At 33.7% G+C, this 27,433-nt stretch overlaps 1 protein-coding gene and 1 long non-coding RNA gene across 8 annotated transcripts in view; one reads left to right on the forward strand and one right to left on the reverse strand.

The window, feature by feature from the left end:
• LOC106465557 (serine/threonine-protein kinase D1-like) overlaps positions 1-27,433 on the reverse strand; it is a 97,625-nt gene that overhangs the window by 33,066 nt on the left and 37,126 nt on the right. For 5 of the 7 annotated variants that reach the window (XM_022393478.1, XM_022393479.1, XM_022393480.1 and 2 more), the window contains 4 exons: positions 5,547-5,699; positions 3,858-3,996; positions 2,920-3,051; positions 913-1,073 (listed from right to left, as the gene is read on the reverse strand). In XM_022393478.1, coding sequence (XP_022249186.1) covers positions 913-1,073; positions 2,920-3,051; positions 3,858-3,996; positions 5,547-5,699 — 585 coding nt within the window. Of the gene's footprint in view, positions 1-912; positions 1,074-2,919; positions 3,052-3,857; positions 3,997-5,546; positions 5,700-23,840; positions 23,922-27,433 lie in introns of those variants that run through there. The other 2 variants (XM_022393477.1, XM_022393476.1) reach the window with 1 other exon arrangement.
• LOC111087296 lies at positions 10,479-16,865 on the forward strand. The gene is made up of 3 exons (XR_002612015.1): positions 10,479-10,556; positions 11,018-11,020; positions 16,853-16,865. It is a non-coding gene; the product is annotated as an uncharacterized LOC111087296 (long non-coding RNA).

Below are 27,433 nucleotides of genomic sequence, written 5' to 3' on the forward strand. Positions count from 1 at the left end.
ACATTGCTCAACATCATGAAAATTAAACCTTATTTTCAATAAGCAATCCTGAAAAATATTTGGGGGTGCTTAACTTTTTTCCAGGTGTATATCTGAAAAGTGGAATTATTTAAAACTGACGGTCAAGGTGCTTCCTTTCATCCTTATATGGATTATAAGTTCTATATTTTTCATTCTTTCCAGCCTACTGACCATATATTGCCATTTCTAGCACTTCATAAAAACAGTTAATAAATGTTATTATGTTTGCAACACAGAAATAAAGCATGATAATCATTAACTATTTTTTGAGATTGAATTAGCTTTCTCTTACATAAATTTCAATAAATAATGAAATAAAAATCACTACATGACATAGCTGTAAACTATGCCATTATAAGTAGCAAATGACCTGAAAGCTAGGTGTCAAACATGCTTATTAGTTATAATACTCTCATAAGCCTAATGAAATCATATGATATCTTACTTTATTGACAGAGGCTTTGCAGTATCTCATAAAAATTACTCCTGTGCTCATTTTAGCAATTATTACCAGAAGGAGGTTTTATAAAGTGAAAAGGATCTGGTAAAGTTATTAATTGAACTAAGTAATACAAGCATAGTAACTAACAGTTAATTTATTACTTCCATGTTGTGTACAAAAAATGCAAAACCAAAATATAGTTAAATTATTTAAAGGTAAGTGATTTTTGAAGACTTCTGATGTATCAATTATTACATGATTATAAAGAGGTTGAAAAAGAAGGTTAAACTTATTCCTTCAGTATCAATTTATTTTTGTGATTCATTTAGTATTTAACACTGACTGCATAGTCACTTTAAAATAAAAATAACAAATAATTCCTTGGACTATTATAAAAACATTGTTAAAAATAGTCACCAGTCCCACATATTTAAACTTAAACAACCTACTGAAATATCATCTAAAAATATTGGTCCACTGCTTGCTGTCCTCTGTACAGATTCTGTAGGACTTCTGGGGTAGAGGTAAGTCGAAGACCTGCGTCTACGCGTGTGTGTACAATTGTTTGGAATCTTATAAGCACAGCGTTTGTGAAAGTTTAAACCACACCCTGAAAAAAAAAAAAAACTCAGGAAAAGTTTAACACACAAACATAAGCTGTAATAAGCCACAAAGTCTTACTCCAATAGGAAAAATATCTTTTAAATTATTCATACCTGAGAAGAAAAAGATTATCTTAACTACTGCATATCATGAAAAGCAGTTACTAGTAATTATAATGCTTACTGAAAACAAAAGTTAGGTAAAAATTGGATCTTATTAACAACTAGATATTATATTTCTAAAAGAAAGGTTAAATTTCATTACATTATGAAGCCTGACTAATCCCTTTCATTCATTCTAACCTTAACTTTAGTTTCTAGCTTTTAAACTAATCTCTTTCATGTACACCTTTCAGTATTAACTACAGTGTTTAAACCTATCTGTTAGAAACTTGCTTTCCTATATTTAACTTTTAGACTTTTACAAAATGTCTTGTAAAAGTCTTAATAGATTGTTAACAAAACCCGAAGCAAGATTTCAGAAATAGTCACCATAAAATACTAGTAACACATATCCTGATCTGTACTAGACAGTCTTCAATCAGTCTGTTGAGAATGAGAAAATGCAAAAAAAATTTCTTTTTGAACAAATTTTACTGACATTTCTCAGGATAAATTCTGAAGCACTGTACTGTATTTTGTGTTTTTTTCATAATGCTGACACAGACTCTCTTTGCTATCAATGTATATTGTAACCTCATACTACACAAGGATTAGTGAAGAATAAGACTAAATTTGTGTATTGCCATAACTATTCACAGTTTTTGTCCTTAATCACGATACTAGAAGAGTACACTACAACAGGAGCATAACTGATTTACTCAAAAACACACAAATATATTCTCTAAAGTAATATTATCTTGAGTAAAGTTACAAAAGAATACTATTCCTTAGTCTCACACTCACAAAACAGTAAAAGAATATTGCCAACAAAAAAGAATGTTAACTTCAAGATCCATTGTGTTAGGGTAACATACTATTATGACATAAAACATGAAGAATAACAACTACTTTTGCCACCTGAAAGTTGTACAGAATGCTCTACAATGTATTAAGCACCAAATTGGGATTAAGTTCTAGTACTATCCTTTGGAAGTTTGAATCAACAGTACTGAAAGTGTGATGAAAAAGTGAAAACAGCCATAAGTGGTCCAAAAAAAAAGTATGGTCACATATAATATCACAAAGATGTTTTAGTTTCAAGCTGAAGGGCTAGGTGTATTTGTAAACCACATCTCACCAAAACTCCTAAAAAAAACTTCTACTTGGAAATTATCATGATTACATACAAATTGAAAAGACAGAAAATAAATTATATGTAGTGAAAACGGGTGACACAGATGAAGCATAAAACATGCTAATCTAGTGGTCCAACTGGACACTATTAAAATCACACATACTCAGCTGATTTGTTTCTGTTTCTTCCAACTATTACTCACTGTGGTTTATCAATAGATTAAGTAGTTAAGATACTTTATTACAATACTTACTAGACTAAGCATTTGCTTCAAGTGTTTGTTTTTTCCTTAGTTTTATAAGGAATAACATCTTTGAAAATGCATATGTTGAGATGCCACAAACATACAGCTGACTAAAAAATAGCAACCAAGGTTCTGGCACAAATATAAATCTGATAGGAATAAACCATTTGATCAGCTACTACAGTTATGGACAGCTTACCATTATACTTACCAATAATATAAATATCCAAAAATAACAATATAGGGAGAGCAGAAAACAAACAAACAAAAAAAGCTATTAAATGTAATACAATATTGGACACTTTAGTTTTGTGTAACTTTGTCTGAGGGCCTGTTAAAAAAAAAAGTGTTATAGAATAGAAATGCATCTTACCTTCACATTTAAGCCCTTGCCTAACTAACCCAAACAGCAGTTCTCCACAGAAATCACAAAAAGTTGGAGATTTGTATGAATGTACCATCAAGCTGTGAGGTCGGATCTGAACATCATCAGATGGATTATTTACTGTGAAAAACAAATGTTGGTTACAGATCTTCTGTTACAGTATACACTGATGGTTAATAGGAATTTATTGCCATCAACTATAAACATCAACTGGATTACTTACAGTGAAAAAACAACAAACAAATATCTGTTATAAGTCCTTAGATCTTATTTATGTTACAATATACACTGTTAGTTATTAGGTATTTGTTGCCATTAAATAAGAAAAATTCAAATTTAACAAGTTTTGCAGTGACTTTTTTTTTAACTGGAAGGATTGCCATTACTTTCTGTCTAGTTCCAGTACCTTTGATAACAAGTTTTGAATACTAGTTTATCATAAATAAAACAGCACAAGTTATTTTATATGTCTTTTATAATGTAACAACATTATGACACCACATTTTCCACCCTGCACCAATAATCTGAATAACTATAAAATAAGTAAAAATGCTCATCAATTAAACTAAGCAATGATTCTTCCTCATCCTAATCAGTTGAAAAAATATGGAAAATATAAATAACTGTATCTGTCATATCCCAACCGGACTGATAAGCTCCAGTAATGGCAGATATAATGTGGTTGAAATACTGTTTCACATTCCACTTTATTTTCACTCATAATGTCTACCTGAAACATTTTCAAACCTTATACATCATCTCTTGGTTACATACTAAGGCATAATTTGTTATATTAACATGCTACTACTTCAAAACATAATAAAACTTGTCTCCCATTTCTTTTTTGTTACTCTCTTGCAATAATAGAATTCTTTGTCTGCAGACATGAATAAGTATTAACCACCACAAAACAGATTTTACAGTACCTGACAGGATAATTTCCACAACAGTGTTATCTGCGACATCGGAAGCTACATTGATTGGAAGCAGCATGTTTTCTGAGCTGTAGTCATGACGGAGTAGAAGAAGACGCTCACTGAGGCGGTTCAAGCCATGATCAGGGAACTTTAAGAAGTGGTCAACAAATAAATCATTTGTTCAAAAGAAGATCAAGAGAATTTCAATAACCACATAATTATGAACTTAATATTTCAATTAGGTTTGTAGGTTCTTACATTGCATAATTCAAGTCTTTCTAGATGTATAAAACTGTAGAATGTATTTTTTTCTATATATATTGCTATAACTTCAAATACAAAAGTATATCTAGCCTTTCCTTATATATATATATATATGCAGAATGTGGTGTTATTTAAAATATGGGTTAGTAACTTGAAATTATAAAATTTAGTTCAAACTTTTTGAATACTAACTAATGTACAAGACTATGTCTGGTAAACTGATTTTAATCTGTAAAAGCACTTTCCAAACATAAATGTAACAACATTTTATAGCCATAACTCTTCCTTGTTTTATTATTTATTGGTGTATATGTATAAGTATATGCAGTCGATTATATTTTATTTATTTAATCTGAACATGTCTCATCACACACAGTATATGCATGTAGATATGTATTATATCAATGTGTATGTGTATATAAATACAAAAAGGTAAACATTTTGATGTTCTGTTCATGCAACAATCTAATTTTTCAATTCTTATAGACTTGCAAACAAACTTACACATAATATCTTGTAACTTGTAGTTCTTAAACTGATATTTCAACACAAAAAACTATTTTTGAACAATGCTGATGGGCATCACACAAAAAAATTATTATCTTTGTGTTTAACTTTTATTACCATGTTACATTTAGGAATCTCTCTGAATTATATTCTAACAGGTTTATTTCTTTTCTAAACTAACAGTAACAGCTTATTTCTGAGTAGGCTGTTCAGTTTCAGTAGAGGCTGAACCTTCTTACATACATATGTAATAGTGGTAGTTAGTGACTGGAAGTTACATTTCAAACTGCTGTCTGTTTGTTTTATTAAATCAAACAAAACAGGAAGCACAAATACACGAACATGACTTGGCTAAAATGTATTACTATTCCACTATAACTGAATGGAATTGTGCTAAATGCTCTGCTGGTACCCTTACAAACATATATATCAGTTATTTAATCAACAGTTTCAAATTTATTCAGTATGAAATTGTCTAGACTTGTAATTTTAAAAGCTAATATCACACAACTTCCAGAGTTACAAATCACTAGTTTATCATTATCAAAATTTATAAATAAATTAAAAAGCTGCCATTCTTATTCTTCTGTCTTTTTATAATACTTTTTCATACATTTTTTAATTTTGAATAATTTTTTCTGTTCCAGCATGTTGGTTCAAACGTAAATGAATATCACACTCTCCATTTACTTAGTGATATTAAGGGCAGAAACTACCATCAGTTGCATGTGAAAAATGGTTTTTCTTTTGTTTAATATCATTCCATATTACTGGGTGTTATAAAATTCAAAATTTTGAAAACCAACCATTTTAAAAGTCTGGTACAAGTACCATATTACCCCATTTCTCATTACAGTATAATTGTATAAGATTTTATGAAGAGTAAAATAACAATATGGATATAAGATATAAAAAGAATAAACCAACCTTCCTATCAATGAACTTGCATGCTAAGTCTTTGAGTGTTTTCAGATTGAGTTCACCAACATCAACAGTAACTATGTCTCTCACTAGCCCTGCTTGGAGGAAGAAAGATATCTCACCTGGAACCTTCAGAACTGGTGTCTCCATAACAAAAGCCTACAACAACACATGGAATCAACTAAGACAGCTCAGTACTGTGTTACTAGTCATAATGCTAAGTCATTTTCATAAAAAAGAAATAAATATATATATATTTGTTGCACTAACTTTCCAACCAAGAGTAACACTTGAGGAAAAGTTCTAAAAATTTATAAACATTAATAATAAATATGCTAGTTTAACTGAAATTTCCCATGTGCTACACAACAAGTACATTTAAAAATCATAATTTCATTTGTTTCAATGATACTTGTATATAAGTGAGACATATTAATGACATTTGATACTATAAATTACACTCAGGATTTTAGAATGATTGTAATACACGTTTTATGTAGCATTACTTTTTTGTCACATTATCTTTGTTGTTTTATATTGTATAGCCTCAGCAGTTTTTAATAGTATTTTTTCCTTTCCTTTTATCAACTTTTGAGATAAAATGTGATAAATAAATAACCTTAAATACCATCATTCCATTTGTTTTACTGATCTTTTAAAAAAATGTCATTATATCAGAAAATTAGGAGAATTAATGTATATTTTTACTCAGTTTATTAAAATACATTTCAGCTGTTGTATTTGTTATCTCAGTTTGTTTGTTTTAAGCAATAACTTGAATATTACTTTTAAAATGTTGCAGATTTTATGCTGAATTTCTATTTAACAAAAAACAAAAACCTTTCTCAAGGAATAACCGGTCTTGCAGACATAACCTAACCTGATTTAGACTAGCTGCTTTGTGATACAGTGACCAGTAGTTTTGCCTTAAACAATTTCTTACATAATTTTTAAATGAAAGTTCTTGTACATAAATATATTATGTATGTATCTATAAATATGTATTTCAGTTATTTCTGTAAACCAACTCTTCAATCTTTATACAGTTTTAAATCTCAAGTTTAAAGCATGGACAGTTTGAAATGGGTATATCACATACTTATTTCTGTTATGTACACAAGAACATAATTAATTGGGCTCATCAGTGTAACTGCTTTTAAGAGAGGCTTAAATCTGTTTTTAGCTTTAAAGAGCTGGTGGTTTATGTTTCATGCAAACACATTTTACTTTAGTCAATACAATTAAATCATTAAGATAAGATTACTAAAATTCATGATCATATTTAATAAGTGTTCCCTTGCCATTTTCTATATAAATAAAATTATGAACCAAGCAATATTAATAACAGTTCCACTGAATGTCCCACATTGTCCACATAAAAATTTATCTGATTCAGCATCTCTAAAATGAGTGCTCAAAGTTGATAAAATAGGCAAAAAATACCAATTACTTGGATTTCATATTTAATGTTACTAGATAAGAAAAAAGTGTCATTTTAAAGTGGAATTATAAAATAACATTTTAGCAAAATAAGTACAATCATTCACTCTAATATTACACTTATTACAAAATTAGTATCATACAACTAGTTACGATCTAAACAAATCATTAAGAACTGTCTTTGTTAATAAAGAGAAAAACAAAATGACAGCCATTTTGTGAGAAACTTGAACTAATGTCTATGGAAACTTTGAAACTCCTTGTAGCTGGGGTAAGTACAGTCTACCGACTGTAAGACAGCCTAGCATAAACCTCAATGTACTGAATATTATATTTTACAAGAGTTCTATTTATAACATATAAATTTCAAATTAGAAAAAAATAAATGAGCAAGTAATTATTTATAGTTCTGACTCACTTTGAACAGAAAATCTGCATTATGTTTTACAGTTAACGTTTATCTGAACATCTAGTCCGCGAAAAATAAAATTATTTTGAAATACAATAAAAAATTTGTTTAACAAGTAATTTTTTGTGGTATAAGCTAAGCCATTTTACATTTAGAACATATCCAATGAATACAATGTCCATGTATTTTACTATATAACTTGCAAATATATACACAAAGTTGACACACACACAGAGTTCAGGCCACTAAATATGACAGACATATTGTATCCTGACCCTCTTCAAGTTTTACAGATCTTTTCTGAAGGAAAAAAGTTTTAAATCCAATTTAATATTCCCTTGAATAATTTCCTTTAAATTCTTATTTTTTATATTTGGAACAATTCTTCAATCTAACTTCAGTTGCAGTGTTAAACCCCAACCAAATTCAAACAGAAATTGAAATAGCCACGGAATGTATGAAGAAGACAAATATGGCGGATGAACCAGTAGAATACATTCAAGTAAAATAATAATCACAATAAAAGATAATGTACTGGCTCATACGTAAATTGTTCACATTTCGTATAAACACTTTGTCGTGTATATAGGTCACACACGAGCTTCAATCAACAGCTCCAAGTATTATGTCTATCCACAACTGATAGCGAAGTGGTATAATTTTAAAAAAAGCACTGTGTATGTTTCGAAATATAACAGTAAAACTTGACTAGAAAGCTATACAGACATGTTACAACTTTTACCTCCGTGCAGGGGATGAGGAAGGGTTAATATATGTTTATACATACACGATTTCAGACTTTCTAGCCTTACACAGTTTTGTAGCGGACCAATCCATCACGGCTCCGAATTCGTGATATTTGGAGACTGTTCATATTATAAATGTGAACCTGATTCAGTACCACGACTAGAACCTATATTTTTACCTTCAGCAAAGCGATTATACTCAGAAGTGTTGTCGTTGAAACACTTAAGTGAATTATAAAAACAAAAACGGAGTGAAAAAAGGACGTTTCTTTCACTAATCTTATTATACACGTATAGTACAAACGTCGAATAACTGAAAACAAGCATTTCTGTATTTTATATTTTTCAGTATACAATTTTTTATCCCTTTGTCCTACCCAACTTCCTGACTATCATAGTTTAAGAGCAAATTCACAATTATTGTGATGAACGATACATCCAATTCTACCATACGTCTGAAAACATCGTTAAAGGAGTTATACAACTGATGAAATGATACATCAAATCCTACATAAGACTGAAAATATCGTTAACGGAGAAGTTACACAACTGATGAAACGATACATCCAATTCTACCATACGACCGAAAATATCGTTAACGGAGAAGTTACACAACTGATGAAACGATACATCCAATTCTACCATACGACCGAAAATATCGTTAACGGAGAAGTTACACAACTGATGAAACGATACATCCAATTCTACCATACGACCGAAAATATCGTTAACGGCGAAGTTACACAACTGATGAAACGATACATCCAATTCTACCATTCGACTGAAAATATCGTTAACGGCGAAGTTACACAACTGATGAAACGATACATCCAATTCTACCATACGACCGAAAATATCGTTAACGGCGAAGTTACACAACTGATTAAACGATACATCCAATTCTACCATTCGACTGAAAATATCGTTAACGACGAAGTTACACATCTGGTAAAATGATAAATCCTAATCTTTATAAGTTTATTTTTTATTTCGATCTGAGTAGTTAGCTTGGTCTGATCATAAGACGATATTAATACGTTTATAGTTGTATTTATTACAACTAGATACTAATCATCAGGTAGGTTATTACAGTCATTATGCTGTTCGCATACGTACACATAAAATTTCTGCTGAGAAAAAAAGCTTGAGTGAGTTACTTCCAAGACCTGAAGCGTTTATAAATCACATCATGCGACTAACTGCAGGAGTATACAAGCAATATTTGTGTTTATTTTTGTATGTAGAAAATACTACAAATCTAATACTTGACAAGATACAAGCTGTACTGTAGAGTACTGGCCTCGTCCGAGCGAAAACTTCGCTTACTCTCTTTATTTTGTTTTTCTGTTATACGATCTAGAATATGGTGCAACTTCATATGAAAAGATTAGTCTGTTTTTTGACAAACTGTATACTACACCCCATACGGAGGATTCTAACTCCACACACACAAAATTCACAATCTATATTAATTTTATATAACATTGGACATAATAAGCATAAGATTAGTATGGTTGGACGGGTTCGTGTATAAGCAAGTGCCTGTGCTATTACCATGAAGATCCAAGTTCTACAGAAACCGAATAGTCCTACTGTTGTTATTATTACTATTATTGTGAACACAAATAAAACTCATAGCAAACACGATAACATGTGTTCTTGGATTAAAGGCCTGTCATACCAAGATGATCAAATTTCTTTAACAGAATCTGAATAATATTTCTTGTTTTTTGGTTTTATTATAAATACGAATAATTGTTTCACTTCCACACAAAGCTACTCGGGGAAAATCTGCACTAGCTGTCCCTAATTTTGAAATGATAGACCAGAGGGAAGGCAGCTAGTCAACTCCACACACAGTCTACTCTTGGGCTACTCTTTTACCAACGAATAGTTAGATTTACCGTCATATCATAGCACTCCCACGGCTGAAAGGGCGAACATGTTCGGTAACTTGGGCGTCTTGTAACAGGTGAGAATCCATTAACACAATGGACAGTGGCAAAAGTCGTCCAAGTACTACAGGTAACAGTACGCAACATGATCTGGAAAGATATCCGTCTGGAAACGAGGCCAAATTAGTATGGATTCACCAATATAAAGTTTCAATCATCCCTTCCGTTCAACCGCCACATACCTCAAGTAGCTGGGGAATGAAACGGGTATTCATGCTATTCAATATTAAGATATACAGGTTAATCAGTAGGACGTAGCGCCTTCTGATTTCTGTGCGATCGGACTTTTGAAACGAGCGCTGGAAAACCGTTATCTTCGTACACCAGATAGAATATGATAAGCATGCGGAGAAGAGCACTGTGCTTTGGAAGGAGCCTTTGCAATATAAAACAAGAAGGAATCCTCACCAGCCGCGGCACTTGAACTTCATTTAGGCAGTATTAGAGTAAATTAATCCATGAGAACGTTTTCCTTTTTATTAGCTATATTTTTATGCGCCAGCAATACCAAGCGTGGATCGCGTGTATACTTGATAAAACAACAACAACAAAAACTCAGCCATTCTATGAGCTGCTATGCCGCGGCTAAAAACTACGATGCAGGCCTATTGTCAAGATACACGATCGTCATACAGAAAATGACTGGACGTGACAACGCTCCAAATTGTTTTAATATAACGTACTCAACCCTCTATATTGCTCTGCAGTACTAAAGTTGCTATCTTTCATTCAACGGTATATTGTGTTCTTTGACAACCATTTTTTTGTAAAATACATGATTTTATCACAATTCGTAATTATTTGTTGCAAGTTTGGTTCACTGATTTCACTGTTAGTTTGGTGTTTTGATTGACGTTTTAATAACTGTTTTAGAACACTAAAATAATTTAAAGCTATTTGAGATTGTTAATTACCAATTAGAGAAAGTTTGTTTGTAGTTAAGTAAAAAGATACACTACGTGCTATCTGCGCTGTGCCCACTATGGGTATAGAAACCCGGTTTCTAGCATTGTGAGTCCGCAGACTTACCGCTGTGCTACAGGGGAAATTACAGAAAAACGAATTTAAGACTGTACAAGTGAGTATCCGTACCAACTAGTCACAATTCAGAAAGCGTTCAAGTTCGTCAAAATTTAAAAAGTGTCAGACTAAATCAGTCACAATTAAGAACCTACTAAAGTAGTGATTAACAATAGGTAGTGAATTAATTTTCCAAATCAGACTGCTTTGTTTACCAGTGTACTTATGTCTTAAATAATAAATCATGAAGCTGGTTTTGTGTACAAAACTTGAAGATAGCTTTTATATGCAGAAACATCTGTTAGCTGAGTTACACAGATCTTCAAATATAACGTTGATAAACGGAAACATCGGTATCGTTTATCAACGTTATATTTTAAAATCTGTGCAAGAACTCAGCTAACAGATGTTTCCGCATATGAAAGCTATCTTCAAATCATGAAGCCAAAACCACTACACACAATGATTTACAAATAACTGGAACTTATAATATTTAATTATAAATAAGTAAAATCAATATTATAAAATTGTGTAAATCATTCTCCTTAGTTTATTTTTAAGTAAATCAAGCATTTCATTTATGTGTTATATGATCTAAAATGGAAAAAAAAAAACTGGTTATTCTGACTACACTCGTAAACGGACATTTTAACAGACAGCTTTGTACCTCAACGATTCATATTTTATTTCAATGGCGATTCCGCATAACGAACGCAGAGGATTATGGGAAATCTAGTTTTACCCAGCGTGCGACACATCGAATGTACATGCACGTCATTCTGGTTAACTTGTTTATTGTACTTAAAAAATGTCGCCTAATTCTTAGTGTAATTACCGGTTGTTAGTGTGTATGAAAAGGACAAAAAAAGCATCATTTTAGTTTCTTAAAAGAAAATCTCAGAGAAGAATGGGTTAGACGGATATCAAGAAATAGGTTCATACCTTGCGACATCAACATCACTAAACATTTTCTCCTTTTGTTAATATTTTAATACAAACAATATTTTTTCTTTATTATCCAGTCATACAAGTAAGTTTCAGGCCAGGATTAGGGCCTTATTATTGTTAAATCTGACAAAACCGGCGTTTTGTTTTATTTTCATTAACTATACATCAATGACACTATAATGAACAAAATATACACCATTAATTGAATATTACCAGTAAATAAGTGGCCCCAAGAGGTGTCTATCACAAACAAATCAAAATTAGGTCAACATCTACTGCGTACATTTAGCACCTATTGATCTCATATACATATCTATTATATACTATGTGAAGTCAACATCTATTGTTACGATCCAAATATATGAAATCATATAAAGAAGGTCGAGGTTATTCGCCTGGCAGCCAGATACCACATGAGAGATATCCAGTAGGGTGTTCATGGATAAAAAGTAGTACTATCGACATTTCGCGTCTTATCCTGTTCAATAAAGAGTTTGGCTACTTCAGAGAAAATTCCATATGATGCTGTCTTACTGAATAATAACTAAATATTTAACCCTGGTTGTTTCTGAGTTGGCTTGGCTCTTCCACTGAGAAAAATTGGATCACGCAGAAACCAAGGTTTTCCTTAGGCCGTGGTAAATGCCTGCGAATAGCGAAACTCATTAAGAAAAAAAAAAAAACCCTGTTTTTACAAACTACAAAACGGGAGAGAAATTAGTCAGAAGGCCTATTTGTTTCTGATCTACCTCATATCCAATTTAGTTACTTAAGAGTCTCATGCTCTATCAATTGAGTTAGCTGCGCTGGTGTTCAGACGACACAAGTACCTACACGAAACTCAACACAAGGCTATTAAGCGAATAGCCAATTTCACAATAAGATAGAGAAAAATTCATTGACGATAGATATGTCATTAAACCAATCTTTTATGTATGGTCGTAATGCGGGAATCATACCTCCGATTAACTACGAGTATACTGTTTACTTTATAATCCTGATTTATCATCTTGCACATGTAGTAATCCAGCTTAGCGCTGATTCTAATCTGCGTTTATGCTTCTAGGTCTCAGGTTTCTTTTCTTATCCACTGCTTCAGCTTATAAGCATTTCATTTAATAAGGCTGGTCTGTGTTTAATAGGCCATAGAAAGGGTAGACCCGTTTCCCATAATGTATGGCGCGTGTAATGTAATTTGTATATTCACTATTGGAGTGTCTGTAAGATAATCGGAACGGCAAAAGCAGCATTACACTGATGTTGCTTCCTCATATGAATGCTAAAAACATCTAAAGGTATTTTGAGCCACTCAATTGAAAGAACTGTTCCCAATGGATCCGACTGTCTGTAGTGACACAATGCAATGCGTCACTCATGAGCATCTCGTATATACTCGACAGGCTTAAGTCCTGTGAGTGTGTCAGTCCCCTCTTCCTCAAGTAATATGTCTGCAGTTGGGGCGGGCTCATCATTCATTAGGTTGAAGTCAGGGATAGGTGCACTAGCAAAAGGCAGCACAAGGGGTTGTAGGATGTGGTATCTATAATGTATGTAGCAATAATTATACCATTCTTCTGGATTTAGAGAAAGGAGCGTTCACGATCTATATGCCTTGCTGTGAGTGAAATGTATATTGTTGGACATATGATATACAAGATGGCCTTGTGAAACCTCTTTCTAAATGTCTGTTCACTGATAAGAAATCCATTTGTCGCTATGAACATCAGAATCGGTCTCGGATCAGGTGAGATATAGTCGACAGGCGTCGTCATTTTATGTTGTAGATAATCGCTGCCTTTTAAAGATGTCCTAGTAACCGTACTATTGGTTCGACGCAACAGCTTTCTGTGATTGGCTGGCATCCATTCATCTTGCGACTCTTTAGATGAATGACACATCACATGTTTTCTAAGATGTTTAGCCATAATTCATGAATAACTTGGAAAACTTTAACTTTTTAATGCTTTTCAAAGAGAGAACAGAGATAAGATTGTGAAAGACGACTGTATACGAAATAGGTTGAATAACCAAAACATCAGTAATTCAAATCACAAACTAATCATCAAATTTTTAATTTTTATAACAATGAAAACAAGTATAGTGTAATTACAAGTTGCAATAAGTACCACAGAATCTAATGATGGTATGTAAGATACCACCAGAAAATATGTCTGCCTAGATCTGACAAGTTAGGAACCAATGCTTGAGCATGTAATATTCATTACCAATCCCTTCTTTCTTCGCTGTACCTGAGAAAATTCAAATTCGAAGTGCACGTTCCCCAAGCAGCTCGATTACGAAGACAAACCCAAGTGTATTTAAGCTTCAGGATATAATCTTGTGAAGTAAGACTCCAGGCACAGCCTGAGTTATACCTCGTAGTGCCCTTGGCTTCATCACTCAGGTGCGCAAGATTATTAGTGATATTCGAGGTTTTCATGCATGCATATATAAAAGAAAATATTCACGAACAATGTATGAATAATTTATCAGCTGGCAGTCTCTAAGAAAAAAAAAACACCAGAAAAAAAAGTAGCACCATGCATGAAACCATGTTTCACAATAATTTAATAATGAAACTCAAGGATAAACTGACGATACACAAAGTATAAAAAAATCTCATTAGGCCAACAGAAGTTACGGAGAACATACTCGAACAATAGCCTGCACTACCCTTAAAAGCAGCTCTTTAGAGGTATAACCATAACAAATCAACTTCACAAGAAAAACTATCCAACGATCCTGTTAAAAAAAACAAAAAAAAACAACAACAAATAACTGGTAGTGAGATCAATATTTCTGGTTAACCTATTCAGCAAATAAACTTATTAATTAAATTCATACGCTGTATTTAGAGGCTCTGTTAATAGTGGTTTCGTAAAACATCACTCAACCTTGACCCCTTTTGATTGACTGATTATTTAAAATTTTTGGAAATTCCACAACACGGGTATTGTTCTACAAAAATACTTTTTGTCATATGCACAAGAGAGATTGAGATATTCACAAGTTAAGAGGAACTGGTTGAATTGTTGATTCGCGATACTTAAGTAAATAACAGAATCACAAATAAAGATTATTCTTATTACTAAACGTGTAAAGTTATACTGCTCAAATTGATAGTTTATATGGATATTCGTGTGTATATATAAATACAGGTACACGCAGGGCATTTACTGTAATCTATTAGTGGTTCAGAACTGTGTTTAGGATTCGGAATTCAGTTGGTTTCTGATGTATGGAAACCGATATAATTGGTAACTCCTATCTTTCAACTCTCGAATCACTTATATCAGCACACAACAAGTACTATATGTACTGCAACAGACAAAGAGTGTAATATTTAATACACAGACATATCTGAAGTATGACAGAATACAATTGGCAAACCTGTATATTTAGGATAATGTTAACAATATTTTATTCTGCTCAATGATACAGTATTTTAATTTTTTCCTACTTTTTTTTTCTCTGAAAGGGGGTCGAAGGCTACCTGGAGGAGTCATCTGCTGTTTTAACCAATCGCATCAGTATATATTAGTGTATTGTCAGTCAGTCAATAGACACTAAAATGGCGTCACATAATGGATGCTCAACGTTGCAATTTGTACTGTCGTGACGTCAGTAAAACGTGTGCATGACATATGAACTTCACAAGCAAGAAATAAAAATATTTGTTGCTCTTAATTTTGGTTTTATTTAGTCTTCAAACAAACGAAACACTTTTGGGAAACCTGCGGAAGTACATCTAGTTTAAATCTTAAATGTTTCTTTGTTACTCGAAACACATACTGCAAACACTTCTACTGCCAGCAAATAGCATACAACCATAGAAACTGATCTTTCTCAAGGTTTGTTTTTCTGTAATACTGTTTCAGTTGAAAGAACTGCTAATTCCATCCTTCTATAATTTGTATAGAATATCTTTTAGATATTTTCGGGTAATTTTTTCTAAATTTTCATACAAGTTTTTTTTAAATGTACTGTACTTAGCGTATTCTTAGTAAACCAAACCTACGAAGGTCGTAAACTCGCTTAAATAAAAGGTTACACATTACAAGATTATTCTGCTGAGCTAATTCATGCTTAAACGCTGTTTCTGTGTTAAGTCCTGAAGTCAGGTTACACTCATTTCAAGGGGTTATACCGACCTGTACATGTTAGTATGTTTATTTACAATGATTTTTTACGTGGATAGTTAAGTATTGTGGGATACCTCATTAGGATCTTGGCCTGACTTGCAATTGCGGTATTTCATTACTCTTACTATGGTCCTTGTCCTTTATGGACGTGAATTATTCTTGATCTTTTTTTTTACTTGTGCGGAAATATCTTCGAAGCCTCCTCTTTACCCCATGAACCAGTTAAAAGTCAATGAGCGAAAGGGGAACTGGCTAATAAGTCATAAGCTTACACTCACATATTTTATTTGTGCGAATAAACATATTTTATTTGTAAATTTGTATTCCCTTTGCTATCTGTGTTTAAAATTACACCCTATTTAACATTTCTAAAACTTGCGTTTTGTTGATATTTCTAACTACCTGACGGATATCAGTATTTCTGAATACCACAATACTACAAATACAATTTCAAAACATTATGGTCAAAGTATTGTCAGTGGTTCTCAAACTTACTTTTTTACTCTCGATCTAGTTGTAAACGTTGATGGCCAGTCGTGATCCAATAAATAGTTTCAGTGCAAAAATCATCTGGTTTACTAAATACTTTAACACATTCTGACAATTGATTTTTGGTTGCGAACTATGGGTTAAGAAATGTTGAACTACATAGTTTTCCCCATTTTTCAGTTATGGAACGGAAAAACACAAAAAACGCTAACCTATAACAGGATTATTAATTTCCTGATCGCAATGAGAATGGTTGAAATTAACCTTCTAACAGTTTCGTATTTTACGGCAGAACGGGTGTGTCGAAAAAGTTAGAAAATACAGAAAAATACAATGTATTCGTACAAATATGTGTGGCATCATCAGGAGTCTGAAGAGAACACAGATTACAGCAGATTCTGGCAAGTCAGAAAAAAGGGAAACCAATCAAGTCAAAGAATGACAGTAAAGTCACACTACGTCAAGTGACAATTCTAAAGAGAAAATATGAGAGTGAACCTGGAAGTCTTTTTATACTGGTGTATATAATAAACTAATTAAAAAACAACAACATTCCTTCGTTATCCTTTTCTCCGTTGTTCAAGTTGATCTAAAAATATAATTATTTTGGTTTCATACGTTAAAGTAAATAGGTGTATGAATAAAAAAAAAAAACGTCATTGAACATCATTTGTATTGCCAAGCCTTTTTTTCAATCAGGTTGTTCTGTTGAGTTGTAATGTATAGTTGCGTATTGGAAAAACAGTATCGAGGTTTACAGAGTTCTTAGTTTTATGTCTAGTTTCTAAAAACTTGATTCTCTGATTTGTTTGTTAGATTATAATTGATGGTACATGGTCTAAAAATCTCTATCTAGCATCTTATTAGTAAGAATTATACATTTATTTTTCTTCCTCTGAGGAATGGTCTTTGCTTATTTCTAGGGTTGTTGAATGCATGGGTATTTGATTAACTTTGTGTTGTTCTGATACGATATATGCTAAGTTGATATAGGTAACTTCTTTCTGCTAAGCCGTTCTCATTAGACAATGAGGTATAATGAAGGAGGTATTTTACTAGTTAGTCACTAGTTCGAATACTATTCTCTGCTCCAGTTTCACTAACTCAAGCTTATGGATATAAAGTTTGTGGGTTTTATGGTCCAACTGGTTTTTATTAGTGGAATACTTCAACTGTCAATCGATTTTTGTACGTTTTCTTGGTCTTGTCCTGAAGTTAAAATCACTTTAAAACTAACAGCTTTTTTCTTCTCTTTCTCGAAATGATTATGAAAACAGCATGTTAGGCTATTTTCTGTTTTTGTACTTCTTAATTAGCATTGTATAGGTCAACAGCAAGCACAAATATTTCTTGGTCATTCATCACTGTCTCAAGGATGACAAATGACTTTGAGACCACTGTTAATGATTAAGTACGCACTGCTGTTAACTTCGTGGGTGACGAGAATTTTCACCCCTCAGTTTTTTGTTGTTTTTTTCAGTCCGGTCGAATCTTACAACTAAAAAAAAAAAACTCGTCCTTTTACATTTTGTTTATTATAACAAGATGTTTATGAGTGAATTTGAAACTGAGTTTGGTCAGCCTTCATTAATTTCGCCATTCTTACACAATCAAAGCCTAACACGTGTAAAAATGCCATGTTAGTATGAACGTATTTTGATCACTGTGCATGTGTAAGAGGATTAATAATCACCATGGTCCATAGGCTGTCTAGCAAGAGTACCGGCAGGCGTGGAACAGGAATCATGTAACTGCCTTCTTCTGTAATTATAATGTTTCAACACAATATTTCAGAGGTTGCAGCAATAATCTACCGTTTTCCTTGCGTATGTTTAATTGCGAGTAACACAACCATAGCTATTCCACAGCTAGAATGCTGCCATAAGCTGTTTGACATGTCATGCAAAAGCTTTGTGAATACATTAAAAATTCCAGTATAACATGAAACCGAGGTTGCATTAAAAGAAAAGAGAATACACCAAATTATATACCTAGCGTCAAATGAAATTGAAATTTATAAAAATTAAGGATTACAAAAATACCTATATTACTGTATTGGGCTTCCGGGGGAAAAAAATCTCTCTTCAAGGTGAAAATGGATCAACGTTGTTTCTCCAAAAGGAGGCAGAAGGCAGCCTAGCGGGGTCACCTGTTTTAATCACTCGCACCTAAACTAGTGTGCTGTCTGTCAGTCAGTATACACTAAAATGACGTCATATAAGGGACCCTTAACGTTACAATTTGTACTGTCGTGGCGTCAGTAAAACGTGAGCCTGCCATAAATCACGAGACGAATTATGCACTCTGCAGGCTACAACACAGCGTGATATATACATTTCAAAAGCATGGAATAAAAATATTTATAACTCTTAATTTGGTTTTATTTGCTCTTGAAACAGAACACATCTGGGGACCCTGCGAAAGTACATCTGGTACATATATATATATCGTCGACGGTCTATCTCATCTTTCTTAAAATGCAATTAAAAGTTAGTATAATTACTCATATTATTCATACAACATTGGGTTACATCTACCGTAACTGTCCTGCAGCTAAATTTTCCATACGATTAGATACTCAAACATACAAAGAAAATATGCAAACATAACGTGTTTTAGGTAAACAATTCATTTAAACCTGTAATAAACTTGTACATTCTTTGACAAACAGCTACTTGATCAGCGAGGAACTGTGGTTATCTCTTCAATGTCAGAACAATGAAAATTTAAACACGCATGACAATTTTTTCACACATTTCCAGGTAAGTGAAAATTTTCATTTTTTTAAATAACTTTTATGTACATCAGCTACACTGATTATTAAACAAACTACAGAGTATAAAAGTGAAGAAGTACTTCATAAATCGGAATTAAAGCATATTTTGTTGGAGAAGAAACTAGCAAAAAATGCACGAGCTATGCTGCGGGGTTCAAAGGTCCCAATATTCCAACCAAGCTCCTCCATTATCTTCAATTACTTCTGTAGCTACCCCAAGAGAGGTTCGTATTCGGAAAGAAAAACCACTATGACACCTGCCCGTGGTACCTAAGCATGTGTACCAAGTTTGGTCCCATTAGCTAGAGAGGGGTATGAGTACAGTTTCAAACATGGCAACCTCGGGATCCCAAGGGAGACAGATTCGAGTTCAGCGATACTAAAAACCTAACCCTAAACCTCTATCACGCCTCAGTGGCCTTCCGGACCCATTTTAGACCCACTTTTTAGGGAGGTTACGCCATATACATAAAAAAAAAAAGGACTGCCTGGGTCTGCCTACCACGTTTGATCCAGGTAGCTCCAAAAATATGGGAGGAGTTCGTGGACAAACAAATTAATTAAATGAATGTGGATTAGTATAGGAAGATAAATATTGCACATTAAAGTAAAAGCGTGTACATACTGGAGTTTGGTAAAAATTCCCATCTTATAGGTAAACATTAAAGTAAAATATAAAAAATATGAAAAAAAAGTCCCGTTTATATATTAAACGGATATTATAAACTTTAACAGCATTTTATGCAACATATGGGCTGAACTGCTCATCAGATGGAAGGCAACCAGTCAACAGCAACCGCCATTTGAACAGCTACTTTTAATAAAATAGCGAAATTGACTGCTATGGTTTTAATGAATTCACAACTGAAAGTTCTGAGTGTGTTTGGCAGCCTATAGAGGATCGAATTTTGGAACTTCCTGCTGGTACGCTAACCAATAACTATTTATTATGTAAGCGATAATCATCTGTTGCAGAAATGACTTTTCAATACAAATTACAGGCAGCTGTTTATTTCTTCTTCGATTGCTGATTTTGTTGTATCCTGTACAGTGATCTTTCACTCTTTTAAGTTTAATGCTGCTATATGCTTTGTAAGGAATCTGTTTAACGAGTAAGGCCCACTTTAGTTAACCACATTCTCATATAGTTTTGCGGATGTAACTTTAGAAACCTGCGGCTGGGCCTTAGTTTCGGATTATTCAAACATGCGGAATTGAATTTTCCAAAGGTATTGTTTATATTAGTCATGGTGGCGCCAGCTTCTTCTCGGTGAGGGAGCTGTAATATTCAACAAGTCAACCAATTTTAATGAGAGACTAAGGTAAATTTTGGGATAGCTTCAACCCCAGCAACCCCTCCCCCCCGATAATAACGATCTTCCAGCACATTTGTATTTTCCATTTTTAAAAAAACCTAAGAGCTTTCATGGGCCCTATATAAAGAACTGACCCCTCATCACCAATTAAATCTCAAATGGGGTTGCTGTGTTAAACTGGTATGAGCAAATATACCTGATTTTAACATTTTAACATCGAACAACCGAACTTTGCAGATAAACTACACAAACTTTATTGATAACTCTTCTGACTTGGTCCATGATCTATTAAACCAGTTACTTATTTGACATTACCTCAATCTCGTGTAGATCTTTTGAAAAACTTAAAAAAATTAGTAACAACACAAATAATGCAAATATGATTACATAATTAATAAAACAAAAAAACCGACAAGTTTCAACAGATCATGCTTTTCATTCTCATAAGACGTGGTAAAACTGTTCTCAGGTCACAACACATAAATACCCATGATCACAAGAGTCAACGTCCACTAACTAACAGATAAAAAATAATAATTCCAAATAGGGTTGAGTTCAGATAACATATCATTATTTAGAAGTTTTAAAAGAAGGTTAAATAATACGGAATTTCATAAAAACATCAGCATAAAAATACACAAATGATTAAAGAATTGAGAAAACATAAAAACCTGGCTAGTTTCGACAAATCAAGCTTTTCTCATTACACTATGTATAGATGACCAGTGTTGTACATGTTCAAGTTAACGTACAATTCGAAAAAAAAAAAAAGACTTCCAAATAAGATTTATATCCCATTTCGTTATTAAGCATGTTTCTCTACTTTTAAATATTCCTATCGATTCTTTTGTGTTGCGTTGATGGAATATTTAGTTCAACAATAATTTTTGATTGACCGAAATTACTTTTGTTGGTTGTGTGAATATGAATGGTAAAGCTGATTTTTCAACTTTCTTCGAACAAGACCTGCTTAAGGTATGAGACGGTTGAGAAGATATATCGTGAAAGCGACTTGTGTCACTTTTCCAAGATTAGATCCTTCTTAATTACGTTGCCTAGAATACGCAGATGTTTTTTGCCAATGACGTTTGTGTTAGTTGATCACCTGTTGCAAGACGCCGCGCTTTGCTTACCACAACTGTATACGATTTGTGACAGGTCTCTTTTCTGAGTGGTCCTGGTACCCCAAGGCTACTTATCATAGTGTAATGAGAGAAGCTTGACTTGTTGAAACTAGCCATGTTTTTATTCTTTCTCAATTCTTTAATCATTTGTGCATTGTTATGCTGATGTTTTATTAACGTTATTTTTTTAAATAAATTTCCAAAGTACTTATGCTTCTTTAAAAACATCTAAACACACTGAAAATGAATAGCGCAAAATGTGATATACATTTAAGCAGCTATGCTTAAATAGTTTCCAAAATTTCGGTTTTAACAATATGAGAAACGTACTTTTAGTTATGACATACATCAGAGGTAGTATAAGGATCTAAAATAGTTACTAATTTAGTTTAAAAGGCTTTTCAGCAATTTTAAGTTATTAATACAATACCAGGATACAATTATTACAAAACAATTCTATTGTATCAAATTACGGATTGAGTATCATTGTAATAAACGGTGTTTTCTGTTAAAGTCCCTCCCCTCCCCCTATATTTTAATATTTTCCGTTTCTAGGCATACAACTATCAACTACTCTGCAAAATAAGCGATACAGGAATATACAGAGGGTTGAGTACATTATAATAAAAATATTTTGAATGAGTTAATCAACAAGTCACATGATATTCACAGCTAATATACAGTTGCGGTGAAACGAAATGCATCAGAACCACATTTTGACATTGTTTGGCGCTACTAATAGGTAGCGTGCTCCCACCGAAAACTGATTGCTTTTGGGTAGGTATGTAACAATACGCAATATGTCTCTGTGTGGATAAGCGACACAAATCACGTGTACAAAAGATGCCTCTACGACACCTCCAGGAAAAAAGATCAACTACGGTGACACTCAACGAAGCGTATGTGTATCTTGGCAATGGTAACAAGACTCGTGTCATTTTTCTACTGGTCAATGAGCGAAACAAATTTCCAAAGGTCGGAAAATGTTTTCGAAGGAATTCAAGAAATCACCGCTGGATATAGGTCCGATGGCAAGTTGTGGACAAGAACTCTGCTTACTATCAGACCAATATTCTAAACCGTTTATACCACAAAGAATTACTGGTTTTGTATGAAAACAGGAACCAACAGATTATGTTTTCCAGGATTTTTGTTTGGTTGCTGAGTTGGGGGTTTCTCTTCCACCACGTCATGAAACCTTTTAAAAAATTTGCTTTCTTTATTAAGTCTCAGGGTAACTTTATTTTGTAGTATATCGGAAAGGGGGAGTGAAATCCCCCACTCTCTCTAGACCCACCAGGGGTTTAATAATATAAGGTTTCCAGTCGTACCTCCAGTTAATCCGTCAAGCAGTTGAAGAATGAAATTGGTATTCAGGCTATTCTATAGGAAGACATAGCGTCCAAATCGCAGGCTTATGAATTTCTGTGTGAATTACTAAGTTACGTGTAAAGTACATACATAGTTCAGTGTTTTACAAAACATTATGATGTGTTCTAGCTTACTAGGTTTCTTCCAGCCTTCCAGCTTTCGTTATGCGCAAGGTAAATATCACTGTTGAGGTATGAGAACAAGACACAGATTTAGATAGATAAACGAAACTAAAAAAAAACAAAAAACTATTGCCCATTAAAGCTCGATGGTTTATTTTTGCTTATAAATTCAGTTTTGCTTACAAACAACTTACCACCTTTTCACCAGCCGAACTTTCTGGGCAATCTGCATATACGAGTGATATATCACAACAGAAATATAAAATATTTTACACTTTTCAGTGGAATATTATTAAATTTCAAACACAGAGCTGATGCCAATTTGCATAATAAAATGTATGCACAGCTATAGTAAAATAAACAAATAAAACATTTAAACTGTACTTTTTTAGGTACCAAATAGCGTACTACCATATCTACGTGAAGTAAATAAAATACTAACTTTCCGCCATATTCTTTTCCGTCGATAGGACAGACACTCTGCAAGACCGACCGAACAGCTGATCATAATAAGTCGCCGCGAACAGACGCCTGATTAGAGAGCGTTTCTCGATCCAGACGACAGTACAACTGACCGTTGTTTGTTACGACAAACGCCTATAACACTACCACGGACGAGCTCACGTGCTATAGGTAAAGCTTTATTTTTATTTCAGTGGCACCCAGAGCTACCACTCTCCGAATGTTTCAATATGCGGGCCAAGGCCAACGGCGACAGTTGGCATACTCGACTGCTATATATTGGCCGACACTTGACCCAGTCTTTAACTGCGGCGATCCCTTGCTTGCTTTCTATAGGAAAGAATGAATAGGCTGCTGTTTATTTTTACTCTTTCACTCCTGCCTGCTGCTTTAGCACGTTCCGTCTAGACAAGGCAAGTTTCCTGTGCGTGAAAACGAATACCGTACGGTTCACTTTTACTCTTTTATAGGCAGTGCTAATCCAGTTTGTCTGGACCGTGTTTCCCTCACTCCTGTTACTTCGACTGTAAACTACGATGATGTAGTAGGTATAATATCAAAGCAGTTGCGTGTAATATTTTATACAGGTAGAAACATAAAGCAAAACATGCTCGGTCCACACCAAGGACAACAGACGACACCTGCTCTAACTTTACTGGTCTTACATACGTGTTGCTCTGCTCACAGTCTTTTAGGTAGTCACTTTTCCAAGTAGTAAGAAAACACGAAATGCTAATTTAATATACTACACTTGAAAACCACACAGTACGTGTACTACGCTATTTTACGTAAGCTTCTCATAGTCTTTTATATTGTCTTATTCAAAGCTGGGAGCTCCGGAGAGTATTGTCGTTGATTACGTCAGTCAGGTATCAATTCGCAATGCAACCGAGGCAATCTTCAAATTTGTTATAATGTTTCCGCCTTTAAATTAAAAAATATTGTTTTGAAGTTAAGCACAAAGCTACACAATGGGCTATCTGTGCTCTGCCCACCTCGGGTATCGAAACCCGGTTTCTAGCTATGTAAGTCCGCAGATATACTGGGGGGCCAAATTAAAAAGAAATCCAGAACAATTCCGGATTTTGTATCCGGAGTACCGACAGAAATTAAGCACTGCATATAGCATGGGACTAAATATTACTATATATGGTTAACTACTAAAATTTGAATGCGAATTTCATATATTAAAAACTGGGTTGGCAAATTGGTCAATTGACTAATCAAAACCTGGTCAAATAAACTAAAACCTGTATTGAATACAGTAAACATCCGCGTATAAGCACAGAATTGTTTTTTATTACTTTTTAAGTCTCTAAATTTCCCCTTTGCTTATAGACGAATCCTGGAATTACACCCTTACTAACGAACTTCAAAATCACCTAGTGTTCAGTCCAAACAATAAAAACTGTATTTCTTTTATCAGAGCTTAATATTTCTTACATTTTTACATATTTTGTAAATATAGATATTTCCTCTTCACCCGTTGAAACCTTTATAGGTGAGTGATGTTATATTATCTCGTGTTTTTATTCTTCAGTTTTATACAGCCATCAGCATATTATGAAAATGTTATTTCTTTAATATAATGACAGGTAATACTAGTACTACCTAATAATGTTTATGTTGTCACAAAGCACCATGAAAGCAGTTGGAGGACTTCGGGTTTGCGATAAACCACTATAATCAGTTTTTGACACAAAACCAGATTCTGTATATTAGTAGAGTGGGGAGAAGTCGGCATATACAATAAAATAATTGAAATCATATCAAATTCAATATATATATATATATATATAGTTAATTTAAAAACAATAAATATCCAACCCTGATTGAAAATACTAATCAACAGGTTGAGAGCACTACTACCACAGACATTAATCAACAGGTTGAGAGCACTACCACCACAGACATTGATCAACAGGTTGAAAGCACTACCACCACAGACATTAATCAAAAGGTGGAAAGCACTACCACCACAGACATTAATCAAAAGGTGGAAAGCACTACCACCACAGACATTAATCAAAAGGTGGAAAGCACTACCATGACAGACATTAATCAACAGGTTGAGAGCACTACCACGACACCATTAATCAACAGGTTGAGAGCACTACCACGACAAACATTAATCAACAGGTTGAAAGCACTACCACGACAAACATTAATCAACAGGTTGAAAGCACTACCACGACAAACATTAATCAACAGGTTGAGAGCACTACCACGACAGACATTGATCAACAGGTTGAGAGCACTACCACGACAGACATTGATCCAACAGGTTGAGAGCACTACCACGACAGACATTAACCAACAGGTTGAGAGCACTACCACGACAGACATTAACCAACAGGTTGAGAGCACTACCACGACAGACATTAATCAACAGGTTGAGAGCACTACCATGGCAGACATTAATCAACAGGTTGAAAGCACTACCACGACAGACATTAATCAACAGGTTGAAAGCAGGTCGTCAAGAAATTAATGTTGCTTTTTTAGATGAAAAATCCCGGACAACTTATATATCAAACAAAACATTTAGTAAATGAAATAGTCTCCATTCTTATCGATGATGCTTTTGCATCTTACAATCAGGTTGTTAATGTCCTGATTAAAGAAATCACTTGGTTTTGAAGCAAAAAACATGTCGATTTGCATATGTTTTCTCATTAAAATGGTGTTGCAGCGAACGAAAAAAAAAAGGTAGTCTGATGGTGCCATATCTGGAGAATATGGTGTTTGGGAGAGAACTTCCCAACCCAACTCCATAATGTTGCGTTGCGTCAAACGTGCCACATGTGGACGTGTATTGTCGAGGAGAAAAAGAACACCTTTCCGATTGACGAGAGAAGGGCGTTTCTGATGAAGGGCTTAATTTAAACGCTCCAGTTGCTGACTATAGATCTCTGCATTGAGTTCGCTGTGGATTGTGGAGTTCAAAATGAATTATTCTTTCGATGTCCTACTAAATGCAAAGCATCACTTTCTGCGGATAAAATCCAGGTTTTGGGGTCGGAAGTGGTTTTTGTCTAGAAGTGAGCCATTGTTTTTGGCATTTAGTATTCACATAGAGAATCCATTTTTCATCAGCGGTGACGATTCTGTCCAAAAATGGTTCATGCGCATTACGCACCATTTCACGAGTGCGTTGCCTTGGGTTAGACTCAACAAATGTCTTCAGAGCATCAATATCAATTCAAACATGCTGGCCCCTGCCATCACAGTTTTTAAGGCTAAAGTCACCTGAACAAAATTTGCTGAACCATCGTTGATACTTACGAATGTTCAAAACATTTCCATAAACTTCTTTGATATTCTTTGTGGCTAAAGAGGCATTGTTTCCCTTCTTGTATTCAAACATCATTACATGTCGAATGTGTGTCTCGTGTGCCATCACGATAAGGGATTAGAGTATGTTAAACTTTACACATTATATAGGCTACACTAACGTGATGTTTAAGCGGTTCGTTTAACTATTATACGTGTTGTTGTTTTTTTTTTTTTGGGGGGGGGGGGGTAAGGAAAGTGTTCCAAAAAGAAGCATTAAATTTTTTACGCCCATATTTT

This window comes from Limulus polyphemus, unplaced genomic scaffold, assembly GCF_000517525.1.
Source record: "Limulus polyphemus unplaced genomic scaffold, Limulus_polyphemus-2.1.2 Scaffold1981, whole genome shotgun sequence".
Lineage (NCBI taxonomy): Eukaryota > Metazoa > Arthropoda > Merostomata > Xiphosura > Limulidae > Limulus > Limulus polyphemus.